The sequence below is a fragment of the Oncorhynchus mykiss genome, chromosome 13 (genome assembly GCF_013265735.2).
Source record: "Oncorhynchus mykiss isolate Arlee chromosome 13, USDA_OmykA_1.1, whole genome shotgun sequence".
In the NCBI taxonomy this organism is placed as follows: Eukaryota; Metazoa; Chordata; class Actinopteri; order Salmoniformes; family Salmonidae; genus Oncorhynchus; species Oncorhynchus mykiss.
The window spans coordinates 47,482,238-47,507,120 of record NC_048577.1 but is presented as its reverse complement, the minus strand read 5'-3'; the positions used below and the strand labels follow the sequence as shown (position 1 = coordinate 47,507,120).

Sequence of the window (24,883 nt, the reverse complement as noted above, 5' to 3'; positions counted from 1 at the left end):
GTTCAAGGGGGCCGAATACTTTCGCAAGGCACTGTACCACATGCCCCAGAGGTGCCTTATTGCTATTATAAACTGGTTACCAACGTAATTAGACCAGTAAATAGTAATTTTGTCATACCCATGGTATACCATTGCATTCAGCCAATCAGCATTCAGGGATCGAACACCCGGTTTATAAAAAACACGAACACCTGCTCTTTCCATGACATAGACTGACCAGGTGAATGCTATGAGCTCTTATTTGTCACTTTTTTAAATCCACTTCAATCAGTGGATGAAGGGGAGGCGACAGGTTAGAGAAGGATTTTTAAGCCTCGAGACAATAGACATGGATTGTGTATCTGTGCTGTTCAGAGGGTGAATGGGCAAGACAAAAGATTTAAGGTCCTTTGAAGGGGGTATGGTATTCGGTGGCGGGCGCAACGGTTTTTGGATTTTTCACGCTCAACAGTTTGCTGTGTGTTTCAAGAATGGTCCACCACCCAAAGGTCATCCAACCAACTTGACAACTGTGGGAAGCTTTGGTGTCAACATGGGCCAACATCCCTGTGGAATGCATTCGACATCTTGTAGAGTCCATGCCCCAGCAAATTGAGGCTGTTCTGAGGTCAAAAGGGTGCAACTCAATATTAGGAAGTTGTTCCTAATGTTTAGCATACATTTAGGAAAGTAATGTCACATAACTAGTATTTCTAAGGAGTAAAAAACCTTTACAGGTGGCTGGGTTAAGGTCAGTTGTGGTATGTTCAGGACATGGTACTAAATAAATGAAACCGCTGGTATCAACATTTCAGTGGCTTGTGTGTTTTCCTCATCCACCTGCCAGTCTGATTGATCAAAAAGCTCCCAGGCCCAGCAGTTGTCTCAAGCATCAAAGTCAGTGATTGGAAGGTCTCTTGCTGGGACTCTGTATGGCTACCATTCTGTCCATGGAGGAAATGAGCTAAGGGGAAATGCAACTCCTTTAATGAAGGTTTGGTTTCCTACACAGAACAATGGAGAAATGTGTTTTCTGTCTGTATGAAGTGCTGTGACAAGCCCCCAGAGGTCAGCTATAGTTTCAACCTATAGTTTCAACCTATAGATCTAGTACACATTTACAAGACATGGACAAACTGAGAAGAAAGGAACGACGTTGAGGGCATTTATTTTTCATCAACACATTAGTAACCTATCTTACAGAGTGAACATTGTTTTCTATATGTACAGCACCAATACACCCAATGGATAAAGTAGAGAGTTAATAAGAAGCAGATGTTTTCCCTAAAAAGGCCAGTACAGGATCATGTGCCAAAACAGAATGTACAAATATTACAAAACATTGTGGTAAAGGGAGCAAGACATTTCAGAATGGCTACAATCCATAACAAAAATCATCTGACTTCTCCACTTAGCATAGCTAACAAAATGTCAGGGAGGGGAAAACAAAAAGGCATGCTCACCAAGGGCTGTACAGTGTTTTACACAAGGAACATTTGTGAACACCTGTTCCAAAAACTGTCTCTGGCAATTTGAGAAACAAGTGAGAAAGCTAAAAATGGATAAATCTACCAACCATTAAAAATCATTATAGGGTTGGTTGTACATGACACGTTTCTCAATCAATTCAACTTCATAGTATAATGGTACTGGTCTTCATAGTTTCTCAACTGAAATGGCAAATACTCCTCAAAAGAAAGGTAGGGAATGGAGTACCATTGAAGATCCAAAAACACATAACAGGTTCAAATGAATACAAAGAACGGAAGGGTAATTTAGGATGTGAGGAGTTTTTAAATCAGGAAGTGTGTGATATAATGGAACTATCTACTATACCATTAAAGTGTCAGCAGTAATATGTGCAGAAGTACAGGACATCTCAGATGTACTGTAGATATTGTATCTTTCTGGAAGTTCAGTCCAATCACAGAGACCCTTTTTAAAAGCTATACCAACTCAAATACTCACCTTCTGAGGGCTCCATATTTGTGGGAAAGAATACAATTACACAAATCAGAGTACTTATTAAACATCACATCCAATGGTTCTTTGTGGTTCTTATCATACAAAAGTGCTTCTGAAAAATGAGACTGCACTTAGATACTGATAAATACTGATTCAGACATTGTGTGTCCAATGTGTACCATGCACATTTACCTCAGAGTGAAAAGCCCAACTCTATTGAATGTCCTTCCCAACTGCTTTCCAATCAATAAGATGACTGACAAAATCACTACAACTGACAGAAGATACTAAGTATGGAATGTGAAGTGATACAAAGCACTGATATCAACTCAGCCCAATGTGTAGAAGATGAGAACAATTTCCAAATGGAAGTCAAAAGTTGATAATTTGAGTTGTTTTGGGGGTTCCAACGGAATAACAGTTGTACACAAACAGAATTACAAATAACCTTTGTTCAACATTTGTACAGTCAAAGATAAACAGAAAAACTGTTCCCTACCTGGAAACAGTAAACAATGCATGGTCATTTTCGTAAACTTTCCGGCTGTGGTTGCATCCTCGGTGGGCAGTTGTGGGAGTCTTTATTTGCTGGTGCCTATGTCGAGAGGCACTGGAGGGCAATGTGTTTTCAGTTAGCCTACTTGATGCGGTGGGGGGGGTCAGGCGTCCCGAATAGTATTAGCAGGGGGACTCCTGTAGAGGTACTTCCAGATAGCGTAGTAGTGCACGGCTGCAGCCAGCGCCACAAACACGTGCCAGATGGCATGGGCAAACGGGATGACCCCGTCCGACTTGAAGAAGATCACGCCCAGGCAATAGATGAGTCCCCCACAGGCCAACTCGTACAGTCCATCCGTGTTGTTCTGTGGAAAATTTGGGGGTTAAATCTCATGTAAAGGACTAGAATATTATACTCCAAGGTTCAGCATATACAAACCCTAAAAACATTTGGAGTCTGAGTGAACTACCACAAGAAGTCCACAGGGGGGCATAGGAAGCTGAACAACAGATATTCTGCTGATCATATAGCGCAGGGCTATTCAACTCTTACCCTACGAGGTCCGGAGCCTGCTGGTTTTCTGTCCTACCTAATAATCAATTGCACACAGCTGGTGTCCCAGGTCTAAATCAGACCCTGATTAGAGGGGAATAATGAAAAAATGCAGTGGGACTGGCTTCAAGGTCCAGAGTTGAGTTTGAGGGATATAGTGGTACACAAGTGAAGGGTGGTGATGGAGGCTGTGATCACTACGCCTTGGTGATGGATGCTACTGATAATGTATAGTAAGTCACTAATACACACATTAACATGATGTTTTTGCAAGAACACCAGATGACGGTAGGCATTACAAAGGTGCAAAATGATAGAGCACCTTAGAACAACTCCACCACTTTCCAACCTCATTTTCACTATCTCCAGCACAACTCCAGGGTCAACGGCCCATTTCTAAGTTTTATAGAAAAAAATGAAGTGAAAAGTTCCATCATGGAAAGTTGAACCATTTTAAAAACAGTGATTTTCAAACACTATGAGATTGATGGAGACGTGGGGAGTAAGAAAATACCCTCCCTTGGGCAAGAAACACAAGGTTCTGAAAATCTGTTTTTCCCTTTTAATCCTACCCTGTGATGTCACAGAGAAGCATTTTTTAGGACCTTATTTTGTTAACCACAGATCATAGAAATGCTCTGTTTTCACATATGGAGACACCGGTTTGGTGGAATTGAGAGATTCCAGATTTTATAGGGCCATTTTAATTAAGTTATGGAGAACCGGTCATGTTTAATGCGTCTGCCAGAGAGCTCGAAACAGAGTGTCAAAGCAAACAGCAAGCAGCAGATGCAGATGTAAGCAGCACTGCCACTACCGCTGTGAGTGTGGGTGGTGACTGAGTAAGGAGATTACAGCAGAAAGTCAATATGTAAAACTGAGTACGTTACCATTGATGTCACAACCAACGCAGGGAAAAAACCCATAGTCAAATAGAAGGCGAGCTCAACAACTTTATACCTAGAACAAAAAACACACAGAATATTCCATATAAAAAATACCTACTTTATCACCAGAACAACTACAAAATTGAGAACAAAAGTGATGATGTTTAGCAGATATAACAATGGCCCTGTTCATCAGCTTCATTGTTATAGGATTCATTGAGACCGTAGTCTGTACATATCCAATTACTCCACTGAAGATTTAGTTAAAAAAAAAATATATATATATACAGTGCCTTGCGAAAGTATTCAGCCCCCTTGAACTTTGCGACCTTTTGCCACATTTCAGGCTTCAAACATAAAGATATAAAACTGCATTTTTTTGTGAAGAATCAACAACAAGTGGGACACAATCATGAAGTGGAACGACATTTATTGGATATTTCAAACTTTTTTAACAAATCAAAAACTGAAAAATTGGGCGTGCAAAATTATTCAGCCCCCTTAAGTTAATACTTTGTAGCGCCACCTTTTGCTGCGATTACAGCTGTAAGTCGCTTGGGGTATGTCTCTATCAGTTTTGCACATCGAGAGACTGACATTTTTTCCCATTCCTCCTTGCAAAACAGCTCGAGCTCAGTGAGGTTGGATGGAGAGCATTTGTGAACAGCAGTTTTCAGGTCTTTCCACAGATTCTCGATTGGATTCAGGTCTGGACTTTGACTTGGCCATTCTAACACCTGGATATGTTTATTTTTGAACCATTCCATTGTAGATTTTGCTTTATGTTTTGGATCATTGTCTTGTTGGAAGACAAATCTCCGTCCCAGTCTCAGGTCTTTTGCAGACTCCATCAGGTTTTCTTCCAGAATGGTCCTGTATTTGGCTCCATCCATCTTCCCATCAATTTTAACCATCTTCCCTGTCCCTGCTGAAGAAAAGCAGGCCCAAACCATGATGCTGCCACCACCATGTTTGACAGTGGGGATGGTGTGTTCAGCTGTGTTGCTTTTACGCCAAACATAACGTTTTGCATTGTTGCCAAAAAGTTCAATTTTGGTTTCATCTGACCAGAGCACCTTCTTCCACATGTTTGGTGTGTCTCCCAGGTGGCTTGTGGCAAACTTTAAAACGACACTTTTTATGGATATCTTTAAGAAATGGCTTTCTTCTTGCCACTCTTCCATAAAGGCCAGATTTGTGCAATATACAACTGATTGTTGTCCTATGGACAGAGTCTCCCACCTCAGCTGTAGATCTCTGCAGTTCATCCAGAGTGATCATGGGCCTCTTGGCTGCATCTCTGATCAGTCTTCTCCTTGTATGAGCTGAAAGTTTAGAGGGACGGCCAGGTCTTGGTAGATTTGCAGTGGTCTGATACTCCTTCCATTTCAATATTATCGCTTACACAGTGCTCCTTGGGATGTTTAAAGCTTGGGAAATCTTTTTGTATCCAAATCCGGCTTTAAACTTCTTCACAACAGTATCTCGGACCTGCCTGGTGTGTTCCTTGTTCTTCATGATGCTCTCTGCGCTTTTAACGGACCTCTGAGACTATCACAGTGCAGGTGCTTTCATACGGAGACTTGATTACACACAGGTGGATTGTATTTATCATCATTAGTCATTTAGGTCAACATTGGATCATTCAGAGATCCTCACTGAACTTCTGGAGAGAGTTTGCTGCACTGAAAGTAAAGGGGCTGAATAATTTTGCACGCCCAATTTTTCAGTTTTTGATTTGTTAAAAAAGTTTGAAATATCCAATAAATGTCGTTCCACTTCATGATTGTGTCCCACTTGTTGTTGATTCTTCACAAAAAAATACAGTTTTATATCTTTATGTTTGAAGCCTGAAATGTGGCAAAAGGTCGCAAAGTTCAAGGGGGCCGAATACTTTCGCAAGGCACTGTATATATATATATATATATTTACATTGCAAAAAAGGCACACTTAAAATGCAGAAAGATTATTATACTGACTTTTCGTGGTAGTTGAAGACGTATATCGTTCCTGCCGCAGCCATTAGCCATACAAACCAACGCATGTGAACTGCGAGTGGGCCAAGCTCACGAAGATTCAACCTGGCAGGAGAGAAAGATGATGTTCATTCCACACTTTAGCCTAGGGAAACATACTAACTACAGGATCCTCATCACATACGAGATCATTTTGAATTACTTGTGTAACCCCGGTTCTATGGGAATACCAGTGACATGTGTCACTTACGGGATATGCCTAAGGGGCGGGTCACAGGCTCAAATTATCCAATCACACAGCGTGTTGAAGACAAACTGGTGGAATGGCGAATGAGGTGAGCCCCTTTCCCCCATAAAGGGAGCCATTCGCCAGCCAACTAGTCATTTTCAACCATGCCTCTAGTCCTTGCGCTCTTGCGAACAGGGAAAAGCGGTGACACATCTCACTCATATTCTAATAGAACCAGGGTTCTATATTTCTTATACTTATTTTGATGCGTCACTCATGGGATATGGACAACTAACACAGACATGCTCTCTGAAGCCAGGGTAGCTCCAACAGCATCACCCCTCAGAGGCTACGACACTGAGGGAGTATGCCTCACGAAGGTGCAGTGACATCCAGTCGGTGAAGACCACAAACATATGAGGGGTGGCCCAACACGCTATAGCGCTAATCTCCCCTAAGGAGATGCCTTAGACCAGTGCCCAAGATGTAGTCAGAGGGTCACGGCTACTGGGTGAGGGTGCAAATCTCTCCGTATGTTAGGGTCCGTGGATCCCTGCATAACAGTGGCTACCAGGACTAGTTATAGAGCAGGAGAGTGGTCTCTGCTAACCAGGGTGCACCTGATCATTGCAGGAGTCGAAGATCAGGGATAAGCCTGTTACATCGCTCTGCTTAGAGTGGGGGTGTCAGGCCTAGGAGAGAGAAAAAGCATAGGGCATTACCCTTGAGAGGTTGCCATAAAAACCTTCCTTCCTTCTAACAGTGTCTTCTCGAGTCAGTCTGGATAGATGGGGAGGCCGGGTTCTCAGGGACTGGTTTGAAGTGCCAGCACGTGAGTGTCATGCTCACCCCAGGGCATAATAACACCACGGGGGGAGAGGCAAAGAGTGTCCCAGTTAACTAGGATACCTCGTAATGGGTCGAAGGCATATGAGCATGAATGTTTCTTGCAAAACCTGCTTGATCCTCTTGGACTACAGGTATGGCTATACCGTGTCACTGAGCGGGGTTCTTTGCGCAAGAGAGACTGGCCAATGGAATGACTAACAGGGGCAACCCGTGTAGCCAAAATAATGAAATATGCTGGTTAACCAGATCCTAATCCTAAGCAATAGATCAGTTACAGGTAACTTCCAAAATAAAAGAAACACTTGAGAAAATGAGGGATACAAAGCATATTGAAAGCAGATGCTTCCACACAGGTGTAGTTCCTGAGTTAATTAAGTAATTAATATCCCATCATGCTCATGTATAAAAATGCCCAGTTGCCCATTAGTTCATTGTCTTTGAAAGAGGGGTCTCAAAGAAGCATAGGGGGTTTAAAGCGTGTGTGTGTGTGTGAGTGAGTGAGTCACCAGATCTCCACCCAATATGGGAGATTCTGGAGTGGTGCCTAGGACAGTGGTTTCCACCACCATCAAAGCCTCTCATGGAAGAATTGTGTCACATCCCTTCAATAGAGTTCCAGACACTTGTAGAATCTATGCCAAGGCGCATTGAAGCTGTTCTGGCGGCTTGTGGTGGCCCAACGCCCTATTAAGACTCTGTGTTGGTGTTTCCTTTATTCTGGCAGTTGCCTGTATGTGTCTGCTCTGTTTTGGCCCTACCCCGGAAGGGAAGGTTAGAATGAGAAAAGATCTCCTCAGCCGCTCGTTCAGAAAGCAAAGGTGGAGCTGAACTAATCTCAGACTGTGCAAACCAAGCACAGGTAAGAACGGGAGGAGGAAAAAAAACGCCAGAGCGCGTTGGACTTAGTGTACCATATTGCTATCTGGGGCTCCGGGGCCCAGCAAACAGTAACCATTTCCCCCTCTTATTTTTGGAATATGGAATGCTGTACAGACTGTCCTATAGCTCAACAAAAATAGTTTTCTATCAATAGAGCTAAGTTGCCATAAAATTGCCCAAAAAAGACTCATCCTTAAAGTGAACCCCGGAAACCTGATTTCCTGTTTGTTTGGCTTCAGGTTTGCCTTGGTTCAAGGGCTTAGCATGGGTATTGGCAGTCTGCTGTGTCGCTGGGGTTTAGGGCCCCCTGTGAGGCTAAGACGAGTTGCAGTGACCAATGGGCTGCCAAAGGGTCTGGTTTGCAGGGCATGCAGAAGTTGAAGGTTTAACCTTCCATACACATCGCACTTCTGCTGCATGGCGGCGACAGCGGGCCGAACAACTCCTTGGGTATCACAGGAGCATCCAGAAGGTCCACTTTTTCTTTCTCTGTCAAGCTGGACAAGCTTAGCCAAAGAGCCCATTCTCCCACCACCGCCAGACTCATAGTATGACCACAGCCTTGGATGGCATTATGGGAGGCACAGAGGTTTAGATCTGTAGCCATACAGATCTCATCCCAAGAAACCAGATTCAGAGTACCTGAATCCAGTTGCTTCCCCCACATCCTCCTGTAACTCTGCCTGGTAGGCCAACAATAAAGAGGTCACATTAAGTTCTCAGATTTAAAGGTCCAAAAGGTCCATTGACTTATGGAAAATGGAGGCAATAAAGTGATCCATTTTTCCGGGGAGGGAAGTGCCAGTAGTGCTAGCAGCACAGTGTGTGGGGTGGAGGTGGTCAGCCAGTGACGGCTCCACCTTGGGAGGGTTGCGAAACCCAGATCATATATGTTCTTGCTAGGGAACCCCGATTCAGGATGCTGCTGGTAAGGGGCTTATTCCATGAGCTCCTAGCCTCTCTGAGGCAGGCTGTCACCGTGGGAAGCAGTTTCTTAGCGGGGCCATGCGGGATAGGAGTATTTTTCCAGAGCTGGCCAATCGATACAGAGACATCAGGGCTTGAGCTACTACTAAGCTAAATTGAATTATTTTAAAGAAGGTCATACCAAGGATCATTTTGCTATTTGATTTGGAATTTTAAGACCTCTTTAGTTATCAGAAATATATATACATTTAAATTTTATTTAATTAAAAATGTTGGGCCTTACTGCTATTGGCCCATACAAACGCATTGACTACATGGTAGAACAGATAGTTCCAGATAAATGTATTTAACCCCTTATTTTTGGCACAAAACAGTCTTCATATACAGTGCTTTCAGAAAGTATTCAGACCTCTTCACTCTTTCCACATTTTGTTACGTTACAGCCTTATTCTAAAATGTATTAAATAGTCCACCCCCCCCCACTACACACAATACCCTATAATGACAAAGCAAAAACTGGTTTTCAGAAATGTTAGCAAATACATTAAAAATACAAAAACTGAAATAACATTTACGTAAGTATTCAGACCATGTACTCAGTACTTTGGCAACGATTACAGCCTTGAGTCTTCTTGGGTATGACGATACAAGCTTCCCACACCTGCATTTGGGGAGTTTCTGGTGGCCGGTTGCGATACAGCCTGGATTCGAACCAGGGCATCTGTAGTGACACCTCTAGCACTGAGATGCAGTGCCTTAGACAGCTGCACCTCTCAAGCCCTGTCAGGTTGGATGGGGAGCGTCGCTGCAGAACTATTTTCAGGTCTCTCCAGAGATGTTCGATCGGGTTCAAGTCCGGGCTCTGGCTGGGCCACTCAAGGACATTCAGAGCATCTACTGTATTGTCTTGGCTGTGTGCTTAGGGTCATTGTCCTGCTGGAAGGTAAACCTTTGCCCTTGTCTGAGGTCCTAACCTGCTCCAGAGCACTTTTCATCAAGGATCTCTCTGTACTTTGCTCCAATCATCTTTCCCTCGATCTTGACTAGTCTCCCAGTCCTTGCCACTGAAAAACATCCCCACAGCATGATGCTGCCACCACCATGCTTCATCGTAGGGATGGTGCCAGGTTTCCTCCAGACATGACACTTGGCATTCAGGCCAGAGTTCAATTTCAGTTTCATCAGACGAGGGAATCTTATTTCTCATGGTCTGAGTCCTTTAAGGGCCTTTTGGCAAACTGTCATGTGCCTTTTACTGAGGAGTTGCTTCCGTCTGGCCACTCAACCATAAAGGCCTAATTGGTGGTGCTGCAGAGATAGTTATCCTTCTGGAAGGTTGTCACATCTCCACATAGGAACTCTGGAGCTCTGTCAGAGTGATCATCGGGTTCTTGGTCATCTCCCTGACCAAGGCCCTTCTCCCCCGATTGCTCAGTTTGGCTGGGAGGCCAGCTCTAGGAAGAGTCTCGGTGGACTCCAATCAAGTTGTAGAAACATCTCAAGGATGATCAATGGAAACAGGATGCACCGGAGCTCAATTTCGAGTCTCATAGCAAAGGGTCTAAATACTTATGTAAATAAGGTATTGTTTTTTATATATATACACATTTGCAAGCATTTCGAAAAAAACTGTTTTTGCTTTCTCATTTATTTATTTTTTAACTAGGCAAGTCAGTTAAGAACCTGGACGACACTGGGCTAATTGTGCATTACCCTATGGGACTACCAATCATGGCCGGTTGCGATACAGCCTGGATTCAAACCAGGGCATCTGTAGTGACACCTCTAGCACTGAGATGCAGTGCCTTAGACAGGCCCTGTCAGGTTGGATGGGGAGCGTCGCTGCAGAACTATTTTCAGGTCTCTCCAGAGATGTTCGACCGGGTTCAAGTCCGGGCTCTGGCTGGGCCACTCAAGGACATGTAGGAGACTCAGGACACTGAATTTACATTTTATTTAACCCATTTTAGAAGAAGGTTGTAACGTAACAAAATGTGGAGAAAAAAAAAAGAGAGTGAACACTTTTCGAATGTATATACACTACATGACCAAAAGTATGTGGACACCTTCTCGTCAAACATCTCATTCCAGAATCATGGGCATTAATATGGAGTTTGTCCACCTTTTACTGCTATAACAGCCTCCACTCTTCTGGGAATGATTTCCACTAGATGTTGAAACATTGCTGCGAGGACTTGCTTCCATTCAGCCACAAGAGCATTAGTGAGATCGGGCACTGATGTTGGGTGATTAGGCCTGGCTCACTTTCGGCGTTCCAATTCATCCCAAAGACGTTCAATGGGGCTGAGGTCAGGGCTCAAGTTCTTCAACACTGATCTCGACAAACCATTTCTGTATAGATGTTGCTTTGTGCACAGGGGCATTGTCATGCTGAAACAGGAAAGGGCCTTCCCCAAACTGTTGCCACAAAGTTGGGAGCACAGAATCTTCTAGAATGGCATTGTATGCTGTAGCGTTAAGATTTCCCTTCACTGGAACTAAGGGGCCTAGCCCGAACTATAAAAAACAGCCCCAGACCATTATTCTTCCTCCACCAAACTTTAAAGTTGTCACTATGCATTCACTATGCCATGGAAACCCATTTCATGAAGCTCCCGACAAACAGTTATTTTGTTGACATTCTTTCCAGTAGCAGTTTTGACTTCGGTAGTGAGTTTTGCAACAGAGGACAGACGATTTTTACGGCCTGCCACTTCACGGCTGACCAGTTGTTTTTCATAGACGTTTCCACTTCACAATAACAGCATTTACAGTTGCTATTCAGTAAGACCATTCTACTGTCAATGTTTGTCTATGGAGATTGCATGGCTGTGTGGTCGATTTTATACACCTGTCAGCAACGAGTGTGGCTGAAATGGCTGAATCCACTAATTTGAAGGGGAGTCTACATACTTTGTATATATAATTTACTTCCATACAATTTTCCGACTGCTACAGGAGACATTCAGACGATTCTTGTGAGGCCTGTGGGCGTCCTAGAGCAAAACAACTGACATGTAGTTAGATTAGTGTGTAGCAAACTGTTCGGACGCTACAGAAGTTGGCAAATCGGCAGTACCAACGTCAGACGAGTCTCAAGATCCATTTTGCTCTTGACCTTACAAAGGCGCCCCTTGCCAGATCCGTGTAAGTCTGTTCTAATTCTAGTTGCAAAGACCTGAACACAGACTCCTCTTCTTCAGATAGATTATCTTTCTTTAGAAAACTGTCAAGCTTGCTCATCAACTCTTTTTCTCTAAGTGCATCAGCTCTTTGGCGCGTTTAATGGCTACCACTGACTTTATATTTGAAAAATTCCCATCTACTTCCATGACCCAAGTATTTTCTAGCAAAAATATCTTTAGCTAATGATTGGATGTTTTCAATGAGATCAGTATCTTTAAGAAGTGTATTGTTTAATTTCCAATATCCTCGAGTACCTTTCCATTTTTTAGTGGCTTGTAAATTCAGGGAAATCAAGTGATGATCAGAAAAGGGAGCCAACTGATGATCTACATCTATAACAAATTGTAACAAAAAGGGGGAAATTATGAATAAATCTATTCTAGATTTACGTGACATAGTTTTGTTGGTCTAGGTATAACCCTTAGCATCCGGTTTGAAATAACTCCAGGCATCCTCAACACAGAGATCCTTGCATAATGTTACTATTTTGAAGGTTGACTCGTTCTAGGAGGAAAACGATTTGAGTATTTGTTGTTTAAATCGAGTATTTGTTGTTTAAATCCTGTACTTTCCTGGTAAATTGGGTAAAAAGGGTCTTATTAGGAGTATGTGAGTTATGTCCGTATACATAACAGATGATGAAAATAGCATTGTCAAGTTTAACAGTTACTATGACCCATCGCCCATCTTGTGAAGATGTGGATTCTAGAATGTCACCTTTAAACTTGTGAATAAGTGTCAAAACACCAGCAGAATGATTTGATCCATGACTGAAATAGGCCATATCTCCCCATTGTGCTTTCCAAAATTTCAAATCACTTTCACCCGAATGAGTTTCCTGAAGAAGGACAAAATCTGCATTACTGCGTTTACAGTATAAAAATAAAGCTCTCCTTTTTGTAGGACTTCTCAAACCCCAAGCATTCAGACTAACGATATTGAGTGAATTGAAAACGAACTCCTGCATTAAAAAAGAAAGAACACAAATTAGATAACAAGTATTAATGTGAACAATAAAACAAACAGTGAACCTTGAGAGGATTACTTGACGGAAAACTACGCTCAGATGAGGTAGCGGTGGTTAACAGAATAACAAATCTATTTACTTCATTTTCTTTGGCAAGTGTTCATCAGTTGTAGTTCGAACGGTACATGTATAATTGGCAGTACATTAACTGTACGCATGGTAGTACTCACAGTTCCAATTTGCTTAATGTCAACAAAGTTACCCAGTAATCATTCTTCCTTCGATAAACGCGTGTGGGCCCTTGAACCCCGCCTTCTTTCCTTCTTGTCGCGCCTTCTGTATAAGCGGCCACAGTTTCTCTCTGGCAGCCTGATCCTGCGGTATCAGAGCTTCTTTGATGCGGAGTTTCTTCTCGTCCAGAAACTTGTTCCCCTTGGCCATTTTCCAGATGATGTCTCTGTAATGGCGCATAGTTAAGCGCAAGATGATATTGCGAGGGAGTCCATCAGATCTTCGTTTCCCAAGTCGATGTACCACATCAATCACGTCTCTTAGTCTGTCTTTGATGCATGGTGCCACTTTTCCCAGGACATTAATGACTCCTTCTCTAACATCCTCTCCCTCTACATCTTTTACACCTTGGATTTTCAGATTCCACCTGCGAGAGTACCTTTGAAGTTCAGCTACATTCTCACACAGCTCATTATTTTGGGATTGCATTTTCTTCAGCTCATTCTCTAGGAACGTTATCTTTTCCTTGTTCTCGCTCACAATTTTGTGTAGTTGATTGATAGTTTGACAAATTATCGATCTTCTTTGATGTTTCTTCTGTAGCCCGCTCTATGATAGACACGTTGGAGAGCGTGGCGTCTTGTTTAGTAGACAGGGACTGGATTGCAGAGAAAGGTTCCGACATGGAAATGTCTTCTTTTACTTTTTTCACCAGTGGATTTTTACTTAGGGTCTGAGGTAAAGAGGTTGCAAGGATTTCCTCCTGGTCAGCTTTGTTCTTTCTCTTGCTTGAGATCGCGGCTTCTTGTGTATCCATGCTGCTCTGGTCCTCGTTGTGGCTAGCTAGCATGTCAGACGTCTTCTGTGAGACTTGGATATTTCGTCTACTTTTGTCTTTCTGTCGTGTTCTTCCCATTCAACTTGACAAAAGCTAACTCTAAACTTATCCCATGTCCATAAACAAGTTATAGTTAGTTTCTTTCAATATTAATAGCCAATATTTGACTGTTAACCACCTAACCTTTAAGATTGCTTTGAAGAGCGCGAAAACACTCCCTCTCACAGCGAAGCCATCTTGGCCAATTCCACGAGTGGCTACCTTAATGAAGGAGAGGGGCTCACCTCATTCGTCACGCTGTCTCCAACAGACGCTGTGTGATTGGATACTTCGAGTTTGCGATCCGCCCCTTAGGTGCATCCCATAAGTGACATATGGAAATTGGTATTAGAAATAGAACTTACCATGGTGTGTAGGAGGCAGCGATGAAGAAATAGATGACCACTCTATCACACATATGAAAGCAGTGCTCCACAGACCTAGAATCAAGACCAAGCATTCAGTATTTCTCTCTTTGGCCTTTGATTGTGCCTGCCCACTCATGCCTAGTATGCAATTAAAATTATGTGCTGGGTGCTGTATAATATAACTCAGGTAGTCAGACCGGTTACTGTAATCAGACCTGTTAAGCTCTCGGCTTAGACATTCATTTTTACCAACACATGGCTAACCTTTGTTTAACCAGCTAAACAGCTGCTTTTAGTGAAAATGAGTTTGGAGTTACCTTTCTAACTAATAGGCTTTGAGTTTACACTTCCTCTTTCAATTAGAATGTGGGGAGGTCAAAATAATCAAACAAATCTATTCATTTTAAAATGTTGATTACTTCTCCTTTCCATTCACCTGATAAGACAAGACATAGAAAAAAAAAGTGCTATCTTATGATGGGGCCCCTGGGTCACCGTTTGGCTTGGGAGGGGGTCCCTTGGCAAGAAAAGGTTGAAGACCCCTGGTCTAGTGTGATAGAACATTCCTCTGCCTCCTCACCTCATGTGGCTCTTCTTCCAGGTGATGATGTGGAACACAGTGGAGACCAGGAAGAGGGCACACAGGCCCATGCCGTACACCCAGGCTGTGATCTTCTCCCAGCGGTCGTCTGAGAGACGGTGCAGCAGGGCCATGCCCACAATGGCTGGTACGATGAGTAGCTGCAGGGTACAGACAAAGGGAGACAGATTAACATGACCAACTGTTGAAAACTATCCTTGTAACATACACTCAGTATAGTCTACAATGATAGTGTTTTTGGTCAAATGTGTTTTCTCCATAACGCTATCAACACCAGGTAGAATTCTGTCAATAGAATTAAGCATGGGGGAAAAGAGCAATTGAGGTCTGACATTTGAAAACCAGTCTTTGTACAGTCGTGGCCAAAAGTTGAGAATAACACAAATATTAATTTTTACAAAGTCTGCTTCCTCAGTTTGTATGATGGCATTTTGCATATACTCCAGAATGTTATGACGAGTGATCAGATGAATTGCAATTAATTGCAAAGTCCTGAATCCCCCAAAAATATTTCCACTGCATTTCAGCCCTGCCACAAAAGGATCAGCTGACATGTCAGTGATTCTCTCGTTAACACAGGTGTGAGTGTTGACGAGTACAAGGCTGGAGATCACTCTGTCATGCTGGTTGAGTTTGAATATTAGACTGGAAGCTTCAAAAGGAGGGTGGTGCTTGGAATCATTGTTCTTCCTCTGTCAATCATGGTTACCTGCAAGGAAACACGTGCCGTCATCATTGCTTTGCACAAAAAGGGCTTCACAGGCAAGGATAATGCTGCCAGTAAGATTCCACCTAAATCAACCATTTATCGGATCATCAAGAACTTCAAGGAGAGCGGTTCAATTGTTGTGAAGAAGGCTTCAGGGCGCCCAGCAAGTGCCAGGACCGTCTCCTAAAGTTGATTCAGCTGCAGGATCGGGGCACCACCAGTACAGAGTTTGCTCAGGAATGGCAGCAGGCAGGTGTGAGTGCATCTGCACACACAGTGAGGCGAAGACTTTTGGAGTATGGCCTGGTGTCAAGAAGGGCAGCAAAGAAGCCACTTCTCTCCAGAAAAAACATCAGGGACAGACTGATATTCTGCAAAAGGTACAGGGATTGGACTGCTGAGGACTGGGGTAAAGTCATTTTCTCTGATGAATCCCCTTTCCGATGTTTTGGGGCATCCAGAAAAAAGCTTGTCCGGAGAAGACAAGGTGAGCGCTACCATCAGTCCTGTGTCATGCCAACAGTAAAGCATCCTGAGACCATTCATGTATGGGGTTGCTTCTCAGCCAAGGGAGTGGGCTCACTCCAATTTTGCCTAAGAACACAGCCATGAATAAAGAATGGTACCAACACATCCTCCGAGAGCAACTTCTCCCAACCATCCAGGAACAGTTTGGTGACGAACAATGCCTTTTCCAGCACGATGGAGCACCTTGCCATAAGGCAAAAGTGATAACTAAGTGGCTCGGGAAACAAAACATTGATATTTTGGGTCCATGGCCAGGAAACTCCCCAGACCTTAATCCCATTGAGAACTTGTGGTCAATCCTCAAGAGGTGGGTGAACAAACAAAAACCCACTAATTCTGACAAACTCCAAGCTTTGATTATGCAAGAATGGGCTGCCATCAGTGCCCCAGAAGTTAATTGACAGCATGCCAGGGCAGATTTCAGAGGTTTGAAAAAGAAGAGTCAACACTGCAAATATACTCTTTGCATCATCTTCATGTAATTGTCAATAAAAGCCTTTGACACTTACGAAATGCTTGTAATTATAATTCAGTATTCCATAGTAACATCTGACAAAAATATCTAAAGACAACGAAGCAGCAAACTTTGTGGAAATTAATATGTGTCATTCTCAAAACTTTTGGCCACGACTGTACAGTAGGCCTACACTTAGGGAAGGTGAACTCACCGCGTGAGTATAGCAGTTTGCAGCATGCTCATAGCAGGTGGGCTGGTAGCGGCAGTTAGCACTGGCCCGCCTGTTCATGAACCTGAAACATACAGCAACATGCAGCAAGTGTTAGTGGGGCAGGTAGCGGGGAGGACTAGGGGCTGGTACAATACCGGTGTTAGAGGTTATCCTGATTCAGGGCTGTTCTCACACTGTTCTGGGTTGTTCATGCAACAGTATGCCATGCCAATTGAAGGAAGCAGGAAAATAACACGAGAAGACCAGAAACTGACATACAGTACATCTCAAAGAAAAATTGCATATAACTAACACATCACATTTTAGTGATTGACCAAAGAAAACAAATTAAAGTTGTTTAGATTCAGGTCATTTCCATGTAAAAAGGACCCATCAGCACTATCTTGAAGTTTACAGGAGTTTATAGGAGCATATAACATCTTGTTCCAAATGAAAGCTAAGAGTCTGTGTTTTTTACATTTTAATTACATTTTTCAACCATTTTAAATCCTAAAAATGTGGAATATGCAAAAGCTTTGATTTCTGGGCACAGAGATGGAAGTTTATACCATATATACCATATAATGTAATATACTCTTCTGGACCGAACTATACTGTGCTGTATTGAACTATATACTGTGCTATATTGAACTATATACTCTACAGCACTATACTGTACTATACCTTTAATTTACTGTAATGTCCAAACTTGTAAAACATAGACATCCATGATTGGTAGAGATTTGGTCCGGTCTGGACCAACCACATTTGGTCAAGTATGGAGGCAGAGCTCATTAGGGTTAAATAAATTTAAAAAATAACATTTTGAATAATAGCCAGTGTGTAGAATAATACTCAAACATGCAAAGGAGAATATTACATTTTTCTACCTTTGTATAGGACACGTCACCATGAAGAGAATGATATTCATAATTATACATGTATAGTACAGACCCATGATGTCAATCTGTTACAGTCATTCAGTTACCGGTTATTGATCCACTTCACTTAGTGTAGTTCAATAACCAAAACAGATTTGTTCATACTCAAGGTGTCATATCATAGCTGACACCTAATTCTTAATGCAATCATCTTTGAATCGTAATTCGAAGTACTTAAGTTTTTGAAAAACGTGGTCACATAAAAAAAGTGAGGGAGATTTTACTGTTATACTGTTACCAAACTTTGCTTCTGCACTGTTCCTCAAATAAGGATATTTGTAAAATGTTCAGTGGCAATTGTTAAAACTATACTTTTGCATATAGGTGTATGTTTTTTTTAAACATTGCGATCAATCGTTTATGTTTGCCACACATTTTAAAGTGAGTCTCAGCGTCACTCTGATAACATGGAATTACCCTTCATCAAGGACATATACCAATTATTTACAAAGCTATGATTGGACATTTATGGCGACTTGTTTTACCGGATTCCATTTCCCTGCGCTATATCGCATTTCCTGGTGGGAAACATTGTAGCTCGTAGGTTATAATACTGCATGATACAATAACCATGTTTCTGCTTCATTCATGGCTACAAACAAACAATCCATCTCAGATTAAGGCTCAGTAAATGCCAATAGCTAGGTTCACTTACGTTAACAAGACCACTTGCCTGAACAAATAAACGCCAGCTATCTATCTATAGCTAAATTCATCATAATGCAAACATTGGATGACTGCCACATTGTTAGCTAACCCACCTTTGAAGGCTGTTCACTCTCTTCATTTCAATGCCTTCACGCAAAACGAAGGGAGGAAATCACGAAGTAAGATTAAGCTAGCGAGCTACAGTCAAATAGAAAATCCGCAAACTAGCCAAATGGGAAATTAGAAAGCTAGCCAAAACAAGAGAAATTGAAGGCCCAGCTAACGTCATCAACTAATCAGTAATCTGTACACATAATAAGATACCCCCAGTCCAAATCGATACACTATTTTAGTATTTTCCTTAATACCATTGTGCTGCAAATATAAACTAGCTTCAATCGATTACATTAATACAATAATTTAGCAAAGACATATCCTCCTAACACTTGTGTCCCCTTGTAGACACCGGCGTTGTTCCCTTTTTCACGATTAAAATGTATTTAGTTCATGCGAAGAGATTTTGAATGACGGATGCTTGAACCAATAATAGCACTAAAAGTGTGGGACATCAACCTATCAGACCAATCAAAGATCTGATGACAGTGTGGGTGGCTGGAGGAGGTCTCAAAATCTGTCACACCATGATAGACAGATGTAACAGTAGTAGTTACTTTTGTTTTTCAACCAGCAACCCTGAATATGGGTTTCCATTAGTTACTACAACCCTAAAGTAAAACACATTATCGAACAAATTCATGAGAGCCAAAAGTAGCTTTTTGGTCTTAAATTAAGGTTCGGGTTTAGGCATAAGGTTAGCAGTGTGGTTAAGGTTAATGTTAGCGTTAGCTTTTAAATCAGATTTTAATTTCAAGAAGAGAAGTTGTATAAATTGCCGGGGTTTATGACCTTGTGGGTGTGGCAACTAGTGACGAAAACCTGAATATGCATCAACAATTATTTTTGTATTCTGTTCAGAGTTCAATATCATGTCCTGTGTCATGAATGAATAATTTATTTTTCCAAATTCAACCTTTTAGTATTGACTTTTTATCTCAGTGTCAATAAACTTGAGCAAATAAACTGATAGTACATCATAGGCCTGTTTCAACAAGAGATTAATTCACAATGTTATCAGATGCAAATATGTCCCTATGGGTAATAGTGTTGTGCTGTATGTGGACAGAACACTATTTTTTATTTTTTATTTTATTTCACCTTTATTTAACCAGGTAGGCTAGTTGAGAACAAGTTCTCATTTACAACTGCGACCTGGCCAAGATAAAGCATAGCAGTGTGAACAGACAACAACACAGAGTTACACATGGAGTAAACAATAAACAAGTCAATAAAGAGATTGAAAATAAAGTTGAAATATGTATTTTAAAAAAATGTAAAAAATACAAAAGTACACGAGACACGAACAAAACACGTCTTCACTGCTACGCCATCTTGGATCATAAGTGTGCTGTGCTGCTAGCCAATGTTGAATTGCACACCAGCAAGGTATCTGATGAGCACTCTCTAACTATAAAGTTACATAACAGTGACAGCATTGTAACTCAGCAATGTATCTGATGAGCACTCTCTAACCCATAGAGTTACATAACAGTGACAGTAATGTAACTGGATCATTCAGGAACACCATTAGATAACACAACACATAGCTGTTTACATAAGACTTTAAGTGCGATATGCAGTCTTGATGAGTTTCAAACTGACAAATGCCTGCAGTTTTTTTTCTCTCTTTGGGCTATTACAACCAGAGTGAAACATAAGCCCATACTGACTCAACTTCAACGCAGTGGCATTGCAAAATACCTTTCAGAACCATTAATAACCAGCACATTTATGCATGAGAAGATAACATTCCCAAATGTATCCATTTTAAATGTTTGCATTGGTAAACTCAGAATAAGATGTATAATCAACCCCTTAGAGAAAGATTTCACATGTTATATTTGGACAGACGGGTAAGCCTCTAAGTATGAATTAATCTCTCTGGTTTTATATGTTGTGATGCCAAAGGATTACAAAAGTAGCCCTAGCCTAATGTGTATTGTAGTTCATGAAAGTAAAATCCACTTTTTGCACAAGATCCTATCCCTAGGGTACACCATGCATCAGACAGTTCAAATGTTGTTTATCCAGCCCAGGAGGAGCTCATGGTTTACGAGCTGTGGAAGTACAGCTGAGATGGTGGGTGGCAGGCAGGCAGGGTTTTTAAGAATGACATTAGCAGAGACAACGGGAGGATGCGAGCAGCCATATGTTAGGGTTTAGCGTTTCCTTGTTCTTGCTGCAAAGCTGCAGTTCCCCCATGGTGCCATAACACCCCTAATGCGATACAGGACTGAGACATGGAGGTTGGCATTCTGTCATACAACACAAGGTTTAGCAGCTCAGCAGAGTGTCCCTGTGTTTCTAAATATGCTATAAAACAGTGTTTAGCTCATTCTATTTCTGACACTGTTACATGTTGGAGGCACATGCAGAGTTCATCCGTTACCCCACTCTGCTCACAGTCAACAACCTGAAGACCCATTTCACTTCCTCCACGAGCCACAACGGCAGTGCAAGTGGAAGAGCTCATGTTACAGTGGAAGTGTGGTTAAAGGTCCCTCAGGTCAGGTATTATGTTAAGCATCTCACAAGAATCACCCTCTGTGTCACAATATAACTACACATACTGTAAAGGCTGTGTGTGACCTATTTTCATTGATTGCTTTTAAACACTCAAAGCTTGCCCAACAAAGCCCTCTGCCAGGATGTAAAAGCTCTCTACACCATGTAGATCAACAGTATTAAACAATGCTCCATACTGCCCAACAGCAATGTACTGTACTGTACATGCACACAGCAGGCCATGCTGTTAATATGACATCTTTAGTGGCTACTGTAAGACAGAAACTGGTGGGACTACACACAGGATAACAGAGGCTTTGTGAAGACACGTGATGGCAGGGTTAAACAGCTCTGTAATTGGTTTACTGTTTCATGCTGGAATGCAGTACCTCTAAAAAGGGAAGACATGGGAATCCCAATACTGTGGATTACAATACGCTGGAAACACCTCAGTGAAAAGCCACAGAATATTTCCATCCTCACACTTAGGATAACAACAACGCTAATTCTGTCTGACAAAGACGACAAGAAATGTAAAGGTGTGATATTCAGATGCTTGATGAATCAATGTTGTCAATGTGAAAAGGCTAAACATCTAAATACATAGCTATGCCCTTCGAGGTTTCAGTAAAGATAAAAAATAAAATGGCTGCTTTTTGCAATTCATGGTGGATATATTAGTGTATGTTATAGCCATGCTGTCAATTCCCATTTCAATCAATAAATCAAACTTCTGTAAAGTAAGATAGAGCCTGTGTTGTGTCCCAGCCTCAACAGAGATCAGAATTGATCTAGTAGCTAACAAGCTGAGTATGGCGTGTTCTTAGACTGTAAAGCACATTTCCCCCTGTAGCAAAGGATTACTGGTGTAGTGTCTGCATAGAGGCATGACAGTCGACCTGCACCTAGCTAATACATTGGTGCAACATTGCTCTTCACTGTTGACAAAAACACTGCAAGCATTTTCAGATACTTGGAACATTTGGATTTATGTTCATATTAGACCTTAGGAGCCCCATTGTCCTGCAACATGTCGCCTTTTCTAAATGGTACAATTATTCACATACAGTATATACTTAGATGGGATTCCGTGGTATTCTATCTTAGTGGTAATTATTTTTACATCTTAATACTCAGCTGATCATGATCCTTTCAGATTGCTAGTTTCTCATCAGTTGGAATCTCTTGATTCCAGCTTTTGAGAATGCATTTTCCCAAGTAAATTACTTCAATAATCTATGTGTCTCTCTCTGTCAATAACTGATAAAGAGATGGTGTGATTCCTTAGGTGTTGATGCTGTTCTACTGTAATCTTCTGTTGGTACTCTAGGTGTTGATGTTGTTGTACTGTAATCTTCTATTGGTACTGTAGGTGTTGATGTTGTTGTACTGTAATCTTCTGTTGGTACTGTAGGTGTTGATGTTGCTGTACTGTAATCTTCTGTTGGTACTGTAGGTGTTGATGTTGTTATACTGTAATATTCTATTGGTAGTGTAGGTGTTGATGTTGTTGTACTGTAATATTCTATTGGTAGTGTAGGTGTTGATGTTGTTGTACTGTAATCTTCTATTGGTACTGTAGGTGTTGATGTTGTTATACTGTAATATTCTATTGGTAGTGTAGGTGTTGATGTTGCTGTACTGTAATCTTCTATTGGTACTGTAGGTGTTGATGTTGTTGTACTGTAATATTCTATTGGTAGTGTAGGTGTTGATGTTGTTGTACTGTAATCTTCTATTGGTACTGTAGGTGTTGATGTTGTTATACTGTAATATTCTATTGGTAGTGTAGGTGTTGATGTTGTTGTACTGTAATATTCTATTGGTAGTGTAGGTGTTGATGTTGTTGTACTGTAATCTTCTATTGGTACTGTAGGTGTTGATGTTGTTGTACTGTAATCTTCTGTTGGTACTGTAGGTGTTGATGTTGTTGTACTGTAATCTTCTGTTGGTACTGTAGGTGTTGATGTTGTTGTACTGTAATCTTCTGTTGGTACTGTAGGTGTTGATGTTGTTGTACTGTAATCTTCTGTTGGTACTGTAGGTGTTGATGTTGTTGTACTGTAATCAAGCTATTGGAGCTGCTTTGCCAGGTGTGTCAGCTCAGGGCAAGGTGCATACATGTAGCATTTCTAAGTATAAGGACTAAAACAGCTTAATTTGTTTATGCTCCAGATAAGACGGCATGGGCAAAGCTATTTCGGTGTGTACAGGTGCTAGTTTTGGCAGTGACTACTACGGGTTTCCGTCACACCTTCGAGTGAATGTCTGATTACTGGTGTTTAATTATATTACATGCAAGGACTTAATTCAGTTAATAGCTTCAGCTTGCACTCTCTTTTAGAGATCCTAATTCAAGGAGATTGACTGAATAATTGGATAAGTGTTAGCTACAACCTCTGTCTCACAATATACCGTTGGCTGAATCAAGTCACATGTCTTGACATCAAAGGGTTAGCAGGTACATATCTGAAATGGGCTCCATAAATAACCTGTTTCTCATGGCGGGTGGGAGAGCGATTAAAGAAGCAAGTCTCAAAATAGCAGAATAATCTGGGCCTCACAGGTCAGGACCATGGTTGGACAGCACTTGGCTGAACTGTGGTTGGTTACTTCATAAAGACTCAACACTGTCAAGTTATGTAATTGGCTAATGGCTACCTTAGTTTGCCTATAAACAATACGAGGAAATGTTGGGCAGTCTCCTAATCTGAAAATGCCAGGGGACACTTTGTAATACACTCCTCCTGAGTCCTGGTTGAGATAGGACAACAAGTCTGTCATCGATGAAAACATTATACTAGCAGAGCATCATACAAATGTCTATCAAGTAACATTTGACAAAGTAGTGAAGCAAGATGACAATGAACGTTCACTGAGAGGGGACAGACCTGTCTCTCTTTAAAAATGAACAATTATAACTGGTAATACTTTGTATCACATTTAAACACTGAGGCATTTTGTGATGTAGTAAATAGTTGAGCTACGTGCAAAGATATGGTTTGAAAACTGCAACCCTTTTTCAGTCAATTGCATTTCCCTCTCATGTTGTGTAACACAAACCACTGTTAATAGTACAGCTCCTGAATTCCATGTTGATTATCAGTTGTGACATTTCTTGTTTTAGAACAGGCTGTAGGCTTCTGTGATCCACCAGAGCTTTCTAAAAGACGGATTTCATGTGCATCAACACTGCACACACATGCTTCTCTCTTACCGTCTCAGACTGGTCTTCTGCAGGTCCAATCCTAGCATTGTCCTGGCCACCAGGGAAAAATACAATCTAAAAAATAAATGTAGAAACAGATTTAAAAAAAACATATATGTACAAAAGTTTATTCCGCTGCGATAATTCCAACGGGTTGTGGACTGAGTTATTCAGCACCACAGTAGCCCTTCTAGAATCTAGACCATGGTGCTCTTCTTCTCCCTGAAGTCTGGACTGGGCTGAGGCTCATATGAGGTGACCATATTGGTCTGGTCCCAGCGTTGATGTTGCGGAGAAGGGGTGGTCTGCTGCATCACCACCAGTCTGATGGGGGATTGGGTCGGCACAGGGTCCGGCGCGTACTCCTTGGTTGGATCCTTGCCCCGGCAGTCATACATTATACAAGATATCAGGAACACCAGAAGCAAGATAACATAGCTGGCGATAAGGATGCAGAGGTTCAAAGTGACAGGATCAATCTCCGAGAAGTTTTCCTTAAAGCCCATGGTAGCTGCCTCATACTGTGCGGCCCACAGGCCCAGAAGAAACAGCTGGTGGATGGGACGGAGAATGGAAGACGGTCGCCT

General features: G+C 41.8%; 1 protein-coding gene across 3 annotated transcripts; it reads right to left on the bottom strand.

The window, feature by feature from the left end:
* Positions 1 to 1,131: 1,131 nt before the first annotated feature.
* LOC110486595 (monocyte to macrophage differentiation factor) lies at positions 1,132 to 24,883 on the bottom strand. Of its 3 annotated transcripts, none has more exons than XM_021558316.2 (7): positions 24,306 to 24,883; positions 16,878 to 16,959; positions 14,952 to 15,112; positions 14,369 to 14,443; positions 5,862 to 5,963; positions 3,886 to 3,955; positions 1,132 to 2,807 (listed from the first exon to the last, which is right to left on the bottom strand). In XM_021558316.2, the coding sequence occupies exons 1-7, from the start codon at positions 24,407 to 24,409 to the stop codon at positions 2,604 to 2,606; spliced, it is 798 nt and encodes a 265-aa protein (XP_021413991.2). In that variant the 5' UTR covers positions 24,410 to 24,883; the 3' UTR covers positions 1,132 to 2,603. The 3 variants fall into 3 exon arrangements, with proteins under 3 accessions (XP_021413991.2, XP_021413992.1, XP_036797210.1); XM_021558317.2 differs by lacking the exon at positions 24,306 to 24,883 and adding an exon at positions 18,580 to 19,038 and having other exon boundaries at positions 2,312 to 2,807; XM_036941315.1 differs by lacking the exons at positions 16,878 to 16,959; positions 24,306 to 24,883 and adding an exon at positions 18,580 to 18,979 and having other exon boundaries at positions 2,312 to 2,807.

Bases quoted from the DNA above. Each gene is read 5' to 3' on its own strand.
- LOC110486595 (XM_021558316.2), bottom strand. From the start codon at position 24,409: ATGTTTTTTTTAAATCTGTTTCTACATTTATTTTTTAGATTGTATTTT. The intron at 15,113-16,877 runs GTGAGTTCACCT...TGTACCCTGCAG, and splicing joins CAAACTGCTATACTCACGCG to CTACTCATCGTACCAGCCAT. The intron at 2,808-3,885 runs GTAACGTACTCA...AATTTTCCACAG, and splicing joins CGTTGGTTGTGACATCAATG to AACAACACGGATGGACTGTA.